The 18,512-nt window shown below is 45.7% G+C and overlaps 1 protein-coding gene across 1 annotated transcript; it reads left to right on the forward strand.

Moving 5' to 3' along the window:
• The first annotated feature begins 3,439 nt into the window (after positions 1–3,439).
• On the forward strand, positions 3,440–4,957 carry LOC102664171 (uncharacterized). Its single transcript, XM_006582545.1, has one exon. It carries the CDS (start codon positions 3,440–3,442, stop codon positions 4,955–4,957), a length of 1,518 nt encoding a protein of 505 aa, XP_006582608.1.
• Positions 4,958–18,512: the final 13,555 nt, after the last annotated feature.

Below are 18,512 nucleotides of genomic sequence, written 5' to 3' on the forward strand. Positions count from 1 at the left end.
ACCTTAAATGCCCTTTTGTTCAGTCAAAATATATCTTGCAAAAAAGATAAAAACAACTTAACCAACGTTCAATTCTCAAAGAACTACGTAGGTCTAATTTCCTCATCGCAATTGAGGAATACGTAGGAGCAAGGGAAACACCCTTGTCGACCACACCAAAATTAAAAACATAAAAAGCATAAAAACACAAAAAGACATAAAAAAGGGAAAATAAAACATTTTGAAGTCATATTTGCACACTTGATTAAAGGCGCCGTCCCTTGGGACGGACGCATGGGGTGCTAATACCTTCCCCGTGCGTAAAAACAACTCCTGAACCTTTCACACTTAAAGTTCGTAGACCACACCTTTTTCGGTTTTTTTGACGTTTTCCTCGAATAAACGTTGATAGCGACTCCGCGCATTTTCCTCCCATGGAAGATGCACCTGTGAGTCTCGCATCGCCCTCCCGCCGAAGGGTAGGTTGCGATAGTTGGCGACTCCACTAGGGACTGTTTTTAGAGAGTTAGGCTAATCAATCAGTGTGCATTCCTTACCATGTCTTCTCCTTTGTTCATTTTCCTTTATTTTTCCTTATGTTCTTTTATATAACTCTTCGATGCTTTTAGTGTGTTTTTGAAATGTATGCATGAGATAGATATTTATTCATTTTATGCACACAAACACCAACACTATTTGTACACACGGTGAGTTGAAAAGGGGCCCTATACCCGGGTCCATGGGAACATAAGGAGTTGAGGTGAATCTGTGGTCATGTTGGGTCTCCGACTTGCTTGATAACAGTGAACCCTCATCTAGAGTTTTTCTCTTTGATAACATATTGTTGCTGGTAGTCCCTACTGCCGCAATATGTTTTTTCGAAGGGGATGATACCTCTAGAAACCATCAAGAGAGATATGACCGCCTTGGGAATTATCACTAAAAGCCTTTTAGTTCCTCCCATTTAGGTCCCTAAAATAGGGGCATGAAGCGAACACGCTGCGTGCCTTTTAAACACTGCCATGCATATAACCTAAATGTCATGTACGCTTTTGTTGTATGATTATTTGTGGATATTGCCATGCTGTGTACATCTCCTTGTTACCCCTTTCTTTTTTGCATCTGCATCATGTCATCACGCACGGGTTGCGTCTTGATCCCCTCACATTGTCACGAGAAGATGGAAGGTCCATGTCACCTTCTTATATGCATGCATCAGGCGCTATGCCGCCCGAATGTTGTATGTAAGAAGGACATAATTTCCCGGGCTCTCGTATCCGTAAAATGCATCTGTGCCATACGCATTTCTTCATGCATTCATCCATTTCACCTGTGATAGGTTTCAGAGTCTTGACTCACATTGGTTTTTATTCCACTTTAGTAAAACATGGGATCGAGTTAGACGCCTTGGCTTAAAAAGAGGTTCTATCAAGTCAAGATTAAGAGCCTAGGAATCGCCAGTCTGAAAGAGTTAGGACAATTGATGGGTCAGCTCCAGCGACAAGCCTTTCGCAAAGCTTATGGTAAGATCTGGGACCTAGCCATGGCAGAGGTCTCCACGGAGGCCATTGCCTCCATTGCCCAATATTCTGACCAGCCTTTGAGGTGCTTCACCTTTGGGGACTTCTAGTTAACACCAATGGTGGAAGAGTTTGAAGAGATCCTGGGATGCCCTCTGGGAGGAAGGAAACCATACCTTTTCTCGGGATTCTACCCCTCCTTAGCTAGATTTCTAAGATAGTCAAAATCTCGACACAGGAGTTAGACCGCGGAAAGCAAGTCGAAAATGGGGTGGTTGGGGTACCAAGAAAATTTTTGGAAGCAAAGGCAAAATTCTTGGCAAGTCAAGGCGAATGGGCCCCATTCATGGACATCCTGGCACTTTTGACATTCGGGGTGGTCCTCTTTCCAAATGTGGATGGGTTGGTGGACCGGGCAGCGATTGATGCTTTTCTCGCCTTTCATGACCGCAAGGAAAGCCCGGTTGTCGCTATCTTAGCCGATCTATATGACACCTTCGACCGAAGATGTGAGAAGAACAGTGCAAGGATTGCTGTACACCAGCCCTCTACGTATGGTTGGTTTCACACCTTTTCTACCAAGAGGTGAGACATACTTGCCTGCTAGAAGGTCACCGCTCAAGCACAGAGAAAAAAGAGGCAAATTGGGACCGACTCTTAGCGAGCAAAGAAGGAGCGTCTATCAATTGGTTCCCCCGATGGAAAGAAGGATGAACCGAGATTCTTATTTCGTGCGGAGGATTTCCAAATGTTCCCTTGATGGGGAGAAGGGGTTGCATTAATTACAATCCCATCCTCGCCATAAGACAACTTGGCTACCCTATGAGAGGGGCACCATTAGAGGAAGGCCTCACACCTATTATTGCACGAGGTTTTAATAGCACCAACACGGGGGTGCTTCAGAAGGTCTGCAAGGCATGGGAGTTGGTGCAAAAGAAGGACAAGGAACTTAGAGGCAGTAGCAACGGGCCCATCAGCGGCTATCATAGGTGGTTGAAAGCCTATGCACAAAGTCTCGATTGGCTCCCGAATTTGAGAACCACTAAGGGGGTGGAGGTTGAAGCCCAGGAAGAAGACGAAGAGATACAGGCCCTCAAGACAGAACTCGAGAAAGCTCAAATAGTCAAAGAAAAGTTCAAGTCAGCAGCTGTTAGGATCCGAAAGGAGAATGCCGAACTGAGAGATGTCAATATAGCCACCACTAAGGCCTTAGAACAAGAGACCAAGAGGGCCTGTAGGGAAGAACATGGCCGGAACAAATTCCGAGGGGCTCTGTGGGGTAGTAACAGCGAGTTTAAGCTCCGAAGAGAGGAAAGGGACAAATCGCGAGTAGACAGTTTGATCTTGAAGGATGAATTGAGGGTTTGCCTAAGGTCCAAGAGGAGCTTGTCTCAGCGGTTATGCGAGACCGAAACCAACATGTTAGCCATCATCAGCAAGTACCAACAAGAGTTAAATCTAGCCACGGCCCACGACACAAAGTAGCAGACGAATATGCCCGAGTATATGCAGAAAAGGAGGCTAGAGGAAGGGTGATTGACTCTTTACATCAAGAAGCAACAATGTGGATGGACCGATTTGCTCTTACTTTGAACGGGAGTCAAGAACTTCCCCGATTGTTGGCCAAGGGCAAAGCAATGGCGGACGCCTACTCCTCAGCTATTGTCAGCATATGATAGACTTAATGGCCCATATAATTAGGAACCGCTAGAAAGTTTGTATTGTCGCTCAGATCTTGACTAGTTACAACTTTCTGAATAAAATGAGTTTGTCCCGCGATTTTACTCCTAAATCAGTGCGAAACAAATCATTCCCACATTTATCTCTAGCATACATTCATTTTTCATTACGTACTCCTCACATTTGGTTTTTTAGGAAAAAATGCCATAACTAAGCGCGCCCCAAGGCATCCCTATCGCACCAGATCCAAATCTAGGACGATGAGTGACCAAGAAGAAGTACAGGAACAGATGAAAGTTAACATGTCGGCTTTGAAGGAACAAATGACTTCCATAATGGATGCCATGCTGGGAATGAAACAACTTTTGGAGAGTAACGCGGTCACCGCTGCCGCTGTTAGTTCGGCTGCCGAGGCAGACCCGACTCTTCCTACAGCTGCGCCCCACCCTATTCCAAATATGGTGGGACGAGAGAAAAGCATGCCGAGGCACGTTAGCAACCCCCATCTGCAGTACAACCAAGGAGCTTACCCTTATGGTTTACCACCTAATTACACACCACCAGTCATACGTGACGATGCGGGTCACATTCCTTCCCTCATACTTGAAGGGGAGCCTCCTCGACATCCGGACATGGTCCACGAGGATCATCGAGAGCATGCTCAGGGAGACATCGACTCCTACTCCCCGTTTCCCACTGAGGGGCCAGTGCCCAACGCACTACCTCAACCCAACATCACGGGAGAACCTCGAAGCCATCCAACGCAGCCAATATTTATGTCCGTGGGAGGACCACCCCTGGCAGCAGAAGGAAAGGGGAAACTCGATCTCATCGAAGAGAGATTGAGGGCTATCGAAGGATTCGGTGATTATCCGTTCGCGGACATGACCGACCTTTGCTTAGTTCTGAACATCGTCATCCCTCCGAAGTTCAAGGTACCTGACTTTGATAGGTACAAAGGGACGACTTGCCCTAAGAATCACCTAAAAATGTACTGTCGAAAGATGGGTGCATACTCTAGGGACAAGAAGTTGTTGATGCATTTCTTTCAAGATAGTTTGGCCGGGGCGACAGTCATCTGGTACACTAACCTAGAAGCTTTCCACATCCGCACCTGGAAGGATCTGATTATGGCCTTCCTTAGGCAGTATCAGTACAACTCTGACATGGCTCCCGACCGAACTCAATTACAAAACATGAGTAAACGAGAACACGAGTCTTTTAAAGAATACGCTCAGCGTTGGAGGGACCTAGCAGCACAAGTAGCCCCTCCCATGGTCGAGAGAGAAATGGTTACTATGATGGTGGATACCTTGCCTATTTTCTACTACGAGAAGTTAGTGGGCTACATGCCCTCCAGCTTCGCAGACTTGGTATTCGCCAGAGAAAGGATCGAGGTGGGCTTTGAAGAGAGGGAAGTTCGATTACATCTCCTCCACAGGTACCAACGAAGGAGGGTCGAAGCAACTGGGGAAAAGAGGAAGGAAGGAGATGCCCATGCCGTCACTTCAACGCCTGCATGGGCCAAGCCGCCGCAGATCTCTCACGGTACCCACCAATATGTGCAACATCACCTGAGCTTCTCGGCTCACGCCGGGGACTCTTCCAACTCAGTGCCCGTACAACCAAGCGCTCCCATGCCCATCCAGAGGGGAACCCCCAAGCTCCGGCTCCAACCCCGCCTCGCCCAGCCGGCAATGCCCACCTTGGCGTCAGCTCCAACACGACAAGGAACTTTCCCCCAAAGCCAGCTCAAGAATTCACCCCGATCCCGATGACGTACGAGGACCTCATGCCATCCCTCATCACCAACTAGATGGTCGTGATATCTCCTGGAAAGATCTTCCAGCCTCTTTTCCCAAAGTGGTATAACCCTAATGCAACCTACGCATACCATGGGGGAACCCCGAGCCACTCAACTGAACAGTGGATGGCCCTCAAACGCAAGGTCCAAAGTTTGATAGAAGTCGGATGGCTGACATTTCAAGAGGACGGGCCCAACGTAAAGACAAACCCACTTGCCAATCATGGAGGGGGAGCTGTTAATGCCATCGAGGCGAGTAGGTCGTGCACGTCCAAACCTTTGAAGGACGTAACAACCTCCAAAAGGTTCATCTACGAAGCCCTACAAAAGCCAGGCGTGATTCCCTGCGGTGGACACGAGAAAGATTCCTGTTTGATGCATCCCGGCGTGCCACATAAGATGGAAGCATGTTTGGCGGTAGGAGACCTGTTGCAACAAATGATAGACCGAGGCCGACTTGAAGTCAGTGATGAGGGGGAAGAAGAACAACATATATGTATGAAATCCACAGATATGGAAGGTCCTAGAAAGCCTAAACCTTTGGTAATACATTTCACCAGGGACACGGCTCCCCAAAAGCCTTAACACCCCTCGGCAGTTAGACCTATTCCGTTTCCTTACAAGAACAGCCACGCAGTTCCGTGGAGGTATGCCCCTCCGAGCGATAGGAAGGAAGAAGCTACCGACATCAGCTCGCTATCGACCAAAGTAACCAATATCACCGGGCTGAGCGGCATAACCCACAGCGGTCGCGTATTCGTACCCCCCGACCTGCCAACGCAGCCCGCAAATGCTAAAGGGAAAGCAAGGATGACGGAAGGACAAAACGTCAAAGTGATCCCCACACCGGACGAGGATGTTCGGATGAAGGATCTTTTTGGGGGAAAAGAAGGTTGTGGCAAGAAAGAGGTATCGCTCGAGGAGGCCAGCGAGTTCCTCCGCATTATCCAACAAAGCGAGTTCAAGGTCATTGAACAACTCAACAAAACCCCAGCTAGAGTCTCCCTTCTGGAACTGCTAATGAGCTTGGAGCCTCATCGAGCTTTGCTGGTAAAAGTCTTGAAAGAAGCTCACGTACCCCAAGACATCTCCATAGAAGGTTTTGGGGGAATCGTTAATAACATCACAGCCATCAATTACCTCACCTTTGCTGAAGAGGAAATCCCCGCCGAGGGGAGAGGACATAACATGGTTTTACATGTGTCAGTCAAATGCATAGAACACGTTATGGCCAAAGTACTCATTGACAATGGCTCAAGCTTGAACTTGATGCCCAAAAGCACATTGGAGAAATTGCCTTGTAACGCTTCCCATCTAAGGCCAAGTTCCATGGTGGTCCATGCCTTCAATGGCACCCACCGGGAGGTGAGGGCGGAGATCTACCTCCCAGTACATATAGGGCCTCACACTTGCCAGGTTACGTTCCAAGTGATGGATATCAACCCGGCCTACAGCTGTCTTTTGGGGCGTCCATGGATCTACTCAGTGGAAGTCGTTCCCTCCATACTCCACCAAAAGCTGAAGTTTGTAGTGTAGGGACATTTGGTCATAGTATCAGGTGAGGAAGATGTCCTGGTAAGTTGCCCTTCCTCCATGCCATACGTGGAAGCAGTGGAGGAGTCGTTGGAAACGGCTTTCCAATCTTTTGAAGTGGTAAGCATCACCTCCGTAGATTCCCTCTCAAGGTAGCCTCGCCTGTCCGATGTGGCGGTGATGGTAGCCCGGGTGATGCTGGGGCACGGCTACGAGCCCAAAATGGGTTTGGGCAAGAACAACGGCGGCAGGACCAGCCTGGTAAGCACCAAAGGAAACCGCGGGAAGTTTGGGTTAGGCTATAAACCTACACAATCAGACATAAGGAAAAATATCTCGGAAAGGTAGAACAAAGGCCAGGGCCCGCGGTTGGGACAACAAGCCAAAGAGGCCCCGCCCTACCACATCAGTAGAAGATTCATGAGTGCGGGTATAAGACGCGAAGGTCAATTCGCCACGTTATGCGATGATGACTCCCTAAGGAGATCGAATTTGGTACAGCCATGCCCTCCCAGTTTCCGACTAGGAAATTGGCGGGTGGAGGAATGCCCATACGTTTACGCGACAAGCATAATGTAACCTTTTGTAGCTTTAAAAACTCTACAGTTGGGCCTAGGCTTTAGAGTTTTCCTTTTGTTAAGGAATTATGTCTTTTGTTCTTGAAGTTATAATATAAAGATCTTTCTTCATCTGTTCCTGCGCCTCTACCCATTCTCATTCATTTGCATGTTTATTTCTTTACGCTTAAAAACACTAGATCCGACGACGAGTCCTGCGAAGGTACTAATACCCGGGACCCGACCATCAATTTCGAGCAAGAAGCAGGTCAGATGGAGAATGAAGAGGACGAGGATGTGGGGCTTCCCCCAGAGTTGGAGAGGATAATCGCTCAGGAGGACTGAGAGATGAGGCCTCATCAAGAAGAGATAGAACTCGTAGACTTAGTAAAGATAGGCACGGGTATGACCGCACCCGTCCGTGAAGAATTAATGGCTCTGCTGAAAAACTACCAAGACATCTTTGCCTGGTCATACCAAGATATGCCCGGTTTGAGTTCTGACATCATCCAACATAGATTACCTCTAAATCCTGAGGGTTCCCCGATAAAACAAAAGCTAAGGAGGATGAAGCCCGAGACATCCTTGAAAATAAAAGAAGAGGTAAAGAAACAATTTGATGCTGGCTTTCTGGCTGTCGCTCGATACCCGAAATGGGTTACCAACATTTTACCAGTCCCTAAGAAGAATGGGAAGGTACGAATGTGTGTGGATCATCGGGACCTAAATCAAGCTAGTCCCAAAGACAATTTCCCTCTGCCGCACATCGATGTCCTCGTGGATAATACGGCCAATTTCGCTTTGTTTTCCTTCATGGACGGGTTCTCCGGCTACAATCAGATAAAGATGGCACCAGAGGATACGGAAAAGACCACTTTTGTCACCCTGTGGGGGACGTTCTGCTATAAAGTGTTGTCCTTTGGGCTCAAGAACGCCGGGGCAACCTATCAACGAGCTATGGTGTCTTTGTTCCATGACATGATGCACCGAGAAATCGAAGTCTATGTAGAAGACATGATCGCCAAGTCTAAAACTGAGAAGGAACACCTTGCCAACTTGCGGAAGTTGTTCGAAAGGCTTAGGAAGTATCGGTTGAGGTTGAACCTCGCTAAGTGCACCTTCGGGGTCAAGTCAGGAAAATTACTAGGTTTCATCGTAAGCCAGAAAGGGATAGAGGGAGCGCCTTTGAGGTTTTGCTATCCAAGTTTGATATAGTCTATGTCACCAAAAAGGCGATAAAGGGAAGTGCCTTGGCAGATTATTTGGCTCAACAGCCTCTCAATGACTATCAACCCATGCATCCCGAGTTCTCGGATAAGGACATCATGGCCTTGTTTGAGGAAAAACTAGACGAGGACTGGGACAAGTGGATCGTGTGGTTTGATGGAGCGTCAAACGTTCTAGGCCATGGCGTTGGGGCAGCATTGGTCTCTCCGGACAATCAATGTATACCTTTCATAGCCATTCTGGGGTTCGTCTGCACCAATAACATGGCTGAATATGAAGCATGCGCTCAGGGCGTCCAGGCAGCAATTGACTTCAACGTCAAGCTACTCAAGGTGTACAGAGACTCAGCGCTGGTGATTCACCAGCTGAGAGTGGAATGGGAGACTAGAGACCACAAGTTGATACCCTACCAGGCCTATATCAAGGAATTGGCTGAGTTCTTTGATGAGATCTCCTTCCATCATGTTCCCCGAGAGGAAAATCAAATGGCAAATGTGCTTGCCATTTTAGCGTCCATGTTCCAGCTGACACCACACGAAGACCTACCATACATTTAGTGGAATGCAGAGCGGGACGGTAAGCCTTGGTATTTCGATATCAAGCAATACATTGAAAGCAAAGAGTACCCACCGGAGGCTTCCGACAACGACAAAAGGATGTTAAGGAGTTTGGCAGCCGATTTCTTCTTGAGCGGAAGCATACTATACAAGAGAAACCATGACATGGTTTTGCTCCGCTGTGTGAACGCTAAAGAAGCTGAGAGCATGCTGGGGGAGGTCTATGAGGGCTCTTTTGGGACGCATGCTAACGGGCACACTATGTCTAGGAAGATCTTAAGGGCGGGCTACTATTGGCTCGCTATGGAGAGCGATTGTTGTCTCCATGTGAGGAAGTGTCACAAATGCCAGACGTTTGTAGACAATGTCAACACTCCGCCCTTGCCTCTGAATGTTTTGGCTGCACCATGGCCATTTTCCATGTGGGGAATAGATGTGATTGGGGCCATAGAGCCCAAAGCTGTGAACGGACATCGTTTCATCCTAGTGGCGATCGACTACTTCACTAAGTGGGTCGAAGCTGCGTCGTACACTAGCGTCACCAGGAGTGTGGTGGTTAGGTTCGTTAAGAGGGAGATTATCTGCTGGTATGGTTTGCCGAGGAAGATTATCACGGACAATGGCACCAACTTGAATAACAAGATGATGGGGGAAATGTGCGAGGAGTTTAAAATCCAACATCACAATTCCACACCCTACAGACCCAAGATGAACGGAGCAGTGGAGGCAACCAACAAGAATATCAAGAAGATGACCGTGTCATACAAGGATTGGCATGAGATGCTCCCATTCGCACTACATGGTTACTAGACCTCAATGCGCACATCAACCAGGGTAACGCCGTTCTCATTAGTATATGGAATAGAGGTTGTGCTACCATTTGAGGTGGAAGTTCTGTCATTGAGGATCTTGGTGGAGTCTGGATTAAAGGAGTCGAAGTGGGTCCAAGCACGTTTCCATCAGCTTAATCTCATAGAAGGAAAGCGTTTGGCCGCCATGAGCCATGGGCATTTATATCAGAAACGAGTGAAGAACACTTTTGACAAGAAGGTATGCTCACGCAGGTTCGGCGAAGGGGACTTGGTGCTGAAGAAAGTCTCCCAAGCCCTGAAAGACAATAGGGGAAAGTGGGCCCTGAACTACGAAGGGTCTGTCGTTGTAAAAAGGGCTTTCTCCGGAGGGACCCTTGTGCTTGCCAACATGGATGACGAGGAACTACCTTCGCCGGTGAACTCCGACGTTGTCAAGCGATACTACGCTTAAGGCCACCAGTGAAAAGGACCCCTCCGTGTCACATCAATAAAAGCTTTGTAAGCATGGGTTGGAGATGTGAAGGGCAAATTGCCGTGATCCATGATGAAGCCCCCTAAGAGCATTCAAATTGGGTATAGTCGTGCTTTCCGGAGTTCGAATTAGGAAACTGGCAAGTTGTTGAGCGACCCGGAGTTTCCGTGGCGAGAATAAGTAATTGTTAGTTTTAACCCTATAGTTGGGCCTAGGCTTTAGGATTTTCTCTCTGTTAGGGCATTTTGTCTTTCTGCTATTAGATATGTAAAATACGATATTTTCGTCATTTGTTCTTGCACCTTCACCCTTTCTCATTCATCTACATGTTTATTTCTGTTGCGATTAAACGGTACAGATCCGACGACGAGTCTTGTGAAGGTACTAATACCGAGGACCCTGATGTCGATTTTGGATGAGTAGCAAACCAAGTTGAGGATGAAGAAGATGAAGTTTCGGGGTTTCCCCCAGAGCTAGAAAGGATGGTTGCTCAGGAAGACCAAGAAATGAAGCCACACCAAGAAGAGACAGAAATTGTAAACTTGAGTGTTGGCAAGGAAAGGAAAGAGGTAAAAGTTGGTATGGGCATGACCACACCGGTTCGATAAGAATTAGTGGTTTTGCTATGAAAATACCAAGACATCTTCACTTGGTCATACCAAGATATGCCCGGTTTAGACCCCGACATTGTACAACATCGGTTACCGCTGAATCCCAGCTGTTCCCCGGTAAAACAAAAGCTAAGAAGGATCAAGCCCGAGATGTCCTTAAAGATCTAAGGAGAGGTAAAAAAGCAGTTCGATGCTGGCTTTTTGGCAGTGGCTTGATACCCTGAATGGATGGCTAACATTGTGCCGGTCCCTAAGAAGGATGGGAAGGTATGGATGTGTGTGGGCTATCGGGACCTAAATTGAGACAGTCCAAAGGATAACTTTCCCTTACTACACATCGATGTCCTGGTGGATAACACAACCAATTTTGCTTTGTTCTCTTTCATGGATGGTGTTGCAACCTACCCTTCGACTGGAGGGCGACGCGGGACTCACGGGTGTGTCTTCCAAGGGAGGAAAGCATGCGGAGTCGCCACCAACGTTTATTGGAGGAAAACATTAGAAAAACCAAAAAGCTGGTCTACGAACTTTAAGAGTAAAAGGTTCGGGAGTTGTTTTTACGCACGGGGAAGGTATTAGCACCCCACACGTTCATCACAAGGGATGGCAGCATTTAATCAAATGTGCAAAATCATGACTTTTATTTTGTGTTATTTTCCCTTTTTTTATGTTTTTTATCTTTTGGGGTTGACAAAAGCGAGGCTTTTGCTCCTACGTATTCTCAATTGCGTTGAGAAACTCAGACCTACGTAGTTCTTTAGAAAGCAAGAAAGTAATACGGGGTGTTGATTTTAGCCTTCCAAACGGTTTGTTTTCACCGATAAAATTAAAAAGGGACTGTTAAGGCGTTGGACCTTAAAACGGTTTCAAATGACCTTTTTGCGGGCAAATGCTTGATTTGTGAGCTGATTTTAGCCTTAGTTTTACTTGGTTATTTCTCAACTCATTTAAGGAGAACTTTCAAAGTAAAATGACCGGTTGACACTTATTTTATTATTTTTTGATTTAACCGAGGTTACAACCTGAACATCGGCTGAATTTTATTTTAAAGGTGATTAAACAAGATTACAATACAAATAGTCAGTTGAAAAAGAATACCGAAAGTAGAAGAATGAAGATGAAAACATACAAAGCAAGAATGGACCCTTAAGGGTGCATAAAATGAATTCAAAACTTCAAAATAAAAAACTAACCGGTTGAAGATCGACAAACGATGAAGAACGGTGAAGAATGTCCACGGAATTGATCACGAAAACGTCATGGAAGCGTTACGGAAGCGCCTTGGCTTGGACTTTTTCCTTCTTTCTTCTTCTCCTCATTGATTTTAAGTGAAAACTAAATATCAAAAGTGCTGAACCCCTTCCCCTCAGCCCCAAACGCCATTTTATAGCAAAAATGAGGGAGGTAGTTCCCACCTAGCTTGCCGAGGCGAGCTCAGCTCGCCCAGACGAGCTAGGTAGCTTCCACCTGAAGCAACCTCCCTCTATAATGTTTCAGAAGGGCCCAGGACTAGGTACACCCCCCTAAATTGATCAGTTCACCCCCATTTTGTGTTTTTTGGCTCATTTCCTTTCGAAATGTCACGAAATTTATGGATTACGTAGCAACGAGTGTTAAGCATCTTAAATTGGTCAACAAAGGTCCGCATGTTGACAAAAAATTGTCCCCGGACGAAATTAGGGTATGACACTTGCCCCTATTTACTTATCTTTTATTGGAGATAAAAAGGAAGTAAAGATAAGACACTAGTTTCGTTCGAGCTGAAACTCCACCGACCGACCAATAGCTCTATTAGCAAAACCTGTCAAAAGAAGGAGCATAAAAAGACATTGGGTTCACCAGCAAAAGTCTTGGTGCTTTGAAAGTGACAAAATAGATAACCATGATGGTCTCCACATGCTATCGGACTCTCTTGTCTCAAGATAGCAGGGGAAACTTCAGTAGCCTTGATCAATAGATGTTGAGTCTTTCGACGAGGGAAACAGATGACTATGTTTGTCTCCACATGCTATCAGACTCGCTTGTCTCTGGATAGCAAAGGGAACTGCAACAGTCTCAAAAAAAAAAATTAGAAACGGATGACCATCATCGTCCCCGCACACCATCAGACCTTCTTGTCTCTGGATGATAGAGGGAATTTGATAGTCTCGGAGCAACGAAGGCGAGTGACCATCATGGTCTTTGCATGCTATCGGACTCGATTGTCTCTGGATGGCAAAAGGGGGGGGGCTAAAGTAGTCCTGGTCGATAGACACTGAATCTTTGACAAGGGGTGCAGATGACCATATTTGTTTCCGCGTGTCAACGGGCTTGCTTGCCTCTGGTTGATGAAGGGGAGACTAAAATAGTCTCGATCGATAGACATCGAGTCTCCAACGAAGGGCGCAAATGGCCATATTTGTCTTTGCGTGTCATCAGACTTGCTGTCTCTGGATGACAAAGGTGCGAATAACCATGAGTTGTCTCCGCGTGCTATCGAACTCGATTGTCTCTGGATAGCAAGGGTGTGGATAACCATGAAATCTCTCTGCGTGCTATCAGACTTGATTATCGCTGGATAGCAAAAATAGAGACTAAAGTAGACTCAGTTGATAGACATTGAGTCTTCGACATAGGGTGCAGATGACCATGTTGGTCTCTGCGTATCAACGGGCTCACTTGCCTCTACTTGATGAAAGGATAGACTAAAGTAGTCTCGGGTGTGTCATTGGACTCGCTTGTCTCTGGATGACAAAAAGAAGAGACTAAAATATTCTTGGTCGATAGACATTGAGTCTTCAACGAAAAGGTGCAGATGACCACATTGGTGTTCACGTGTCAACGGGTTCGCTTGCCTCTGATTGATGAAAGGAGTGACTAAAGTAGTCTCGGTCAATAGACATCGAGTCTTCGACAAAGGGTGCAGACGACCATGTTGGTCGCTGCATGTCATCAGACTTGATTGTCTCTAGATGACGAAAATTAGAGACTAAAGTAGTCTCGATCGATAGACATCAAATCTTTGACGAAAAGGTGCTGACGACCACATTGGTCTCCGCGTGTCAACGGGCTCGCTTGCCTCTAATTGACGAAAGGAGAGACTGAAGTAGTCTCAGTCGATAGACATCGAGTCTTCGACAAAGGGTGCAGACGACCATGTTGGTCGCTGCATGTCATCGGACTTGATTGTCTCTGGATGACGAAAAAGAGAGACTAAAGTAGTCTCGATTGATAGACATCGAATCTTCGACGAAAAGGTGCAGACGATCACATTGGTCTCCGTGTGTCAACGGGCTCACTTGCCTCTGGTTGACGAAAGGAGAGACTAAAGTAGTCTCGACGTCCCTTCACTAAAAAAATGCGAACATGCTTTAGCAAAGAAACAACACTAGGGAAGGAAAGCATGCTGATAGAATTCTCTCATAATCATAAATGAGATTTAGGATATTAGAATTTCGTTTCTAAACCAGTATTTAGAAGAAACACTGGGTCCAACTGAAATAGAAGAAAATCACTTCAAAGTGTATAAATCTCACACGGGAAAGTGTTTCATCCTGATTCCAAACCACAGATATGTCATGACCTGACTTTGCAAATCATTTCCTATCAAATCAAAGATAACATTCGCAATCATGGATCAATAGGACTTGTTTGGGAAACTGCCTTTGGTGGGAAACTTGGCTCTAGGTATTTCGGCCTTTTCCTTTTCTGTTTTTGTTTAGCGCAGGGCGAAAAAGTCACCAGCGCAAAAGATTTGGTAATCAAGAAGGGGACCGCTTCATGTGTCGCAAGCCATAGTTTCCTTTCTTTTATTTCTTGCTCGTGACAATTCTATATGTTTATTCAGACATTGTCGGGTCTAAAGACCTTTCTGTATATTTTCTTTTGTGTTCTTCCGATCTTGATCGGGAATTTTTTTTCTTTTACTTTTTTTTTGTCTTTGACCGACAACTTTCTTTTCCTTTTGCTTTCTTTCGACCTTTGGCCAGAAACTTTCTTTTTCTTTTGCTTTTGAAGCACATTTGCAGCTTATCAGTGAATGGATCTTCTTTCTTGGGAGGTCCTTTTGTTCCTTCTTCCGAGTGTAAAGGGAAAAATTCCTATCCTAGGTCAAGGTTTACGGCCGATGAATTGAGGTTTTGGCTCAAAAGGCTTGTAGAAGGCCGAACATGAGGTATGTTAGGGATATTTGTTCGGCAAGCGGTTAAGGGATAAGGGAATGCCCCACATTATTTCCATGATACACATGCAACAATGACAATTTAGAAATTCATGCAAAACTGATCATGCATGCACCCATGTGGACACTCAAACATCAAGTTTATGGTCATGTGACACTAAGGCTTAGGATTATTTTTTCCCATTTAAATCAAACCAGTGTTTCCAAAAGATGCTCTTTTATCAATTTATGCATTCATCCGAGTCCGTTTAGGCATTCGGGAAAACTTCCACAGCATTCACCTGTCGGGTGTACACACATTTTTTTTTCAAAAATCTGCTTGTGTTCTGACTAGTGAAAATTTTCCAAAGAAAAATTGACAGTTATTTCTTTTCAAAAGAGTGTTGGCCTTTCTTTTCTTTTTGGTTATTTGATTAATTATTGTTTTTCTTTGTAAAGCATTAGAAACGGTTTGTAAATCGGGCATAGTTGGTATCCAAAATTACATTTTATTGAACAAGAGGCATGCGACTGAAAATACACGAGACCTGCGTTTTTGGCGTTTCAGACAAACCATCGCCAGGTAAATACGACAACATGCTAGACACAGTAAAAATTACTCACAATAAGCGACTGATAACCAAAGGCGATAACGACATAATAACTGGTAGCAAATAATGTCAAACCACATGGAAATAACAAAATAAACAATAGCATCAGCGTCACATTGCATGAAAACCATGAAGTAAACAATAGCAATAATGTCAAATCCTACGAAAATAACAAAATAAACAACAACAATAACGTCACATTGCACGGAAACCAAGAAATAAACAAAAGCAATAATGTCAAATCCCATAGAAATAACAAAATAAATCAAAAGCAATAATTTTGAAAGGAAGACGAATCACAAGTTTGGCAATCCGACCGTCCCTGTCCTTCTCAGAGGAGGAAATCCAACATGTCTGCCATGTCCTGATCGTCCTTGGCTTCGTCCCTACCTCCAGAGGTCCCTATGGGCCCTGCTTGCATCTCAAACTCGACCTCGTCCCCAGGCCAGGCCACCGTGGCCTCAAACTGCTCAAGAGTGGGCCAAGGGAAAGGACTGGGGTCCTGACATTGCTAGTGCATGTTGTAACGATAGATTAGCCATCCATGCCCTCTGTGATTAGCCGCCTACTGTCTAATCATGTGATGCATATACCTGTCCATCCGGAGCTCTATCCTGTCCAGGTGATCTGAGAAAGACCTCAGAGATGGTGCCTCCTCTCATGGCGGCGGTGGTGCATCTGCCGCTGGCAGCTGATCCTACTCAGGTTGCTACGGTTCCTGGAGGTGCAATACTTCTCAATGAAAGCTCTGGTAATAGGGAGCCAGATGACCTTGCTGGGGACGACAGACACTCCATAAAATTGGTAGAGACCTGTGATCAGAGTAGGGAAACCCAAGGCCCTGTTGGACTTTTTCGGGTCCACAGGGTGCCTTGTAGGCACCATTCCTACAAACTGGTAGATGGCATCAGCAATCAACTGAGCCACGTGAATACTCACCTGTGTCAAGATGGCATACACCAGGTGACACTTCGGCAGAGGCAGATCGGAGTTGTGGTCACTGGGTAGGATGTTGCTGAGTAGCAACGTCATCTATATCTGGGTTATGGTGGTCATGCTGGTGTGCATGATCCTCACCTGTCTCCCTACAGTGGTCTGAGAGAAATCCTGCCCCGATATGAACAAAAGCTGAGCAATGGCCTCCTCGTCAAAATCAGAGACCTGACTCCTCCTCTGGCTGAATTCACACTATTGACCCTCTTCCAAAATCAGCGGGTGACCCAAGAAATGGCTGAGGACATCTGCGTCAAAGGGGATCCACTGGCCCCTCACCTAGGAGTGCATACCCCGAGCTCCTTCCTCAGTAGGCCAGGCGTTGGAATAAAATTCCATGACTATCTCCGAGTCAAATTTAGCCATGGGGGTCACAAGTGGTGCCCAATGCCTGTGAGCTACCTCCTCCTGAAAGTCAGGGAACTCATCATCCTTTAGCTGGACCCACCTCTCTTTGAGGAATGACCATCCCTTGATGGTCTTGAAGCGTTGTTGATGCTCGATGCTCTAGAATCGGTGCCTGTCAAAATTCGTGTCAGCTTGCTGGGCAGTGCTGGAGCCTTCTTCGGTGACGTCCTTCCTGGATGTCTTTGTGGGAAGCTTTCTTGGGGCCATTTCCTACAAAAGCCAACATTTGGAAAGTCATTTTACAAGGAAGTGCCATTTTAAAGCAAAGTGCAGCAACAACGGCCTACGACTCTTTCCAAATGTAAACCTAGAGCAACTTATACATGCATATTCAAGGCATTTTTCGCTACCTAAGAAATACATATACGCATAGTCAAGGTATATTACTATTTTTTTGCTACAAATTAACAAGGTATTTTGCTAATTAAATCAACAAGGCATTTTGCTACGTAAATTTGATAAGGTATTTTTGCTACCTATCGTAACACACATACATTTCATGAGAAGTATGATAGATGCTGCCAGTGGTGGAGCCCTTGGAGACATGACCCCTGCTGAAGCCAAAAATTTAATTGAGAAGATGGCTTCCAACTCCCAGCAATTTAGTGCCAGAAATGATGCTATTGTCATTAGAGGAGTGCATGAAGTAGCCACAAATTCATCTTCATCAGCTGAGACTAAGAAGCTTGAAGGTAAACTAGATGCCTTGGTTAACCTGGTAACCCAACTGGCCATGAATCAAAAATCTGCACTTGTCGCTAGACTCTGTGGTTTATGCTTCTCTGCCGACCACCACACAGACCTTTTCCCTTCTGTGCAACAATCTGAAGCAATTGAATAGCCTGAAGCTTATGCTGCAAACATCTACAATAGACCTCCTCAACCTCAACAGCAAAATCAACCACAACAGAACAATTATGACCTCTCCAGCAACAGGTACAATCCCGGGTGGAGGAATCATCCCAACCTTAGATGGTGGAATCCTTCACAACAACAACAATAACAACAACAACAGCCTTATTTTCAAAATGCTGCTGGCCCAAGCATACCATACGTTCCTCCACCAATCCAACAACAACAACAACAACAGCCCCAAAAACAACAAACAGTTGAGGCTCCTCTGCAACCTTCCCTTGAAAAACTTGTGAGGCAAATGATTATGCAAAACATGCAGTTTCAACAAGAAACCAGAGCCTCCATTCAGAGCTTAACTAATCAGATGGGACAATTGGCTACACAGTTAAATCAACAGCAGGCCCAGAATTATGACAGATTACCTTCTCAATCTGTGAAGAATCCCAAAAATGTGAGTGTCATTACATTGAGGTTGGGAAAGTAGTGTCAAGAACCTCAACCAGCAACATCTTCCTCATCCGCAAATGAACCTGCCCAACTTCACTCTACTCCAGAAAAAGATGATGACAAAAATTTAAAGAGTAAGTTACCTAACAATTTCTATGCAGATGAATCTTCCACTGGTAATTCTAATTTACAAAAGCAGCATATCCTTCTTCCATTCCCTCCAAGAGCAATTTCCAACAAAAAAAATGGAAGAAGCAGAGAAGGAGATCTTGGAAACATTTAGAAAAGTAGAGGTAAACATACCTCTG

The sequence above is a fragment of the Glycine max genome, chromosome 6 (genome assembly GCF_000004515.6).
Source record: "Glycine max cultivar Williams 82 chromosome 6, Glycine_max_v4.0, whole genome shotgun sequence".
NCBI lineage: Eukaryota > Viridiplantae > Streptophyta > Magnoliopsida > Fabales > Fabaceae > Glycine > Glycine max.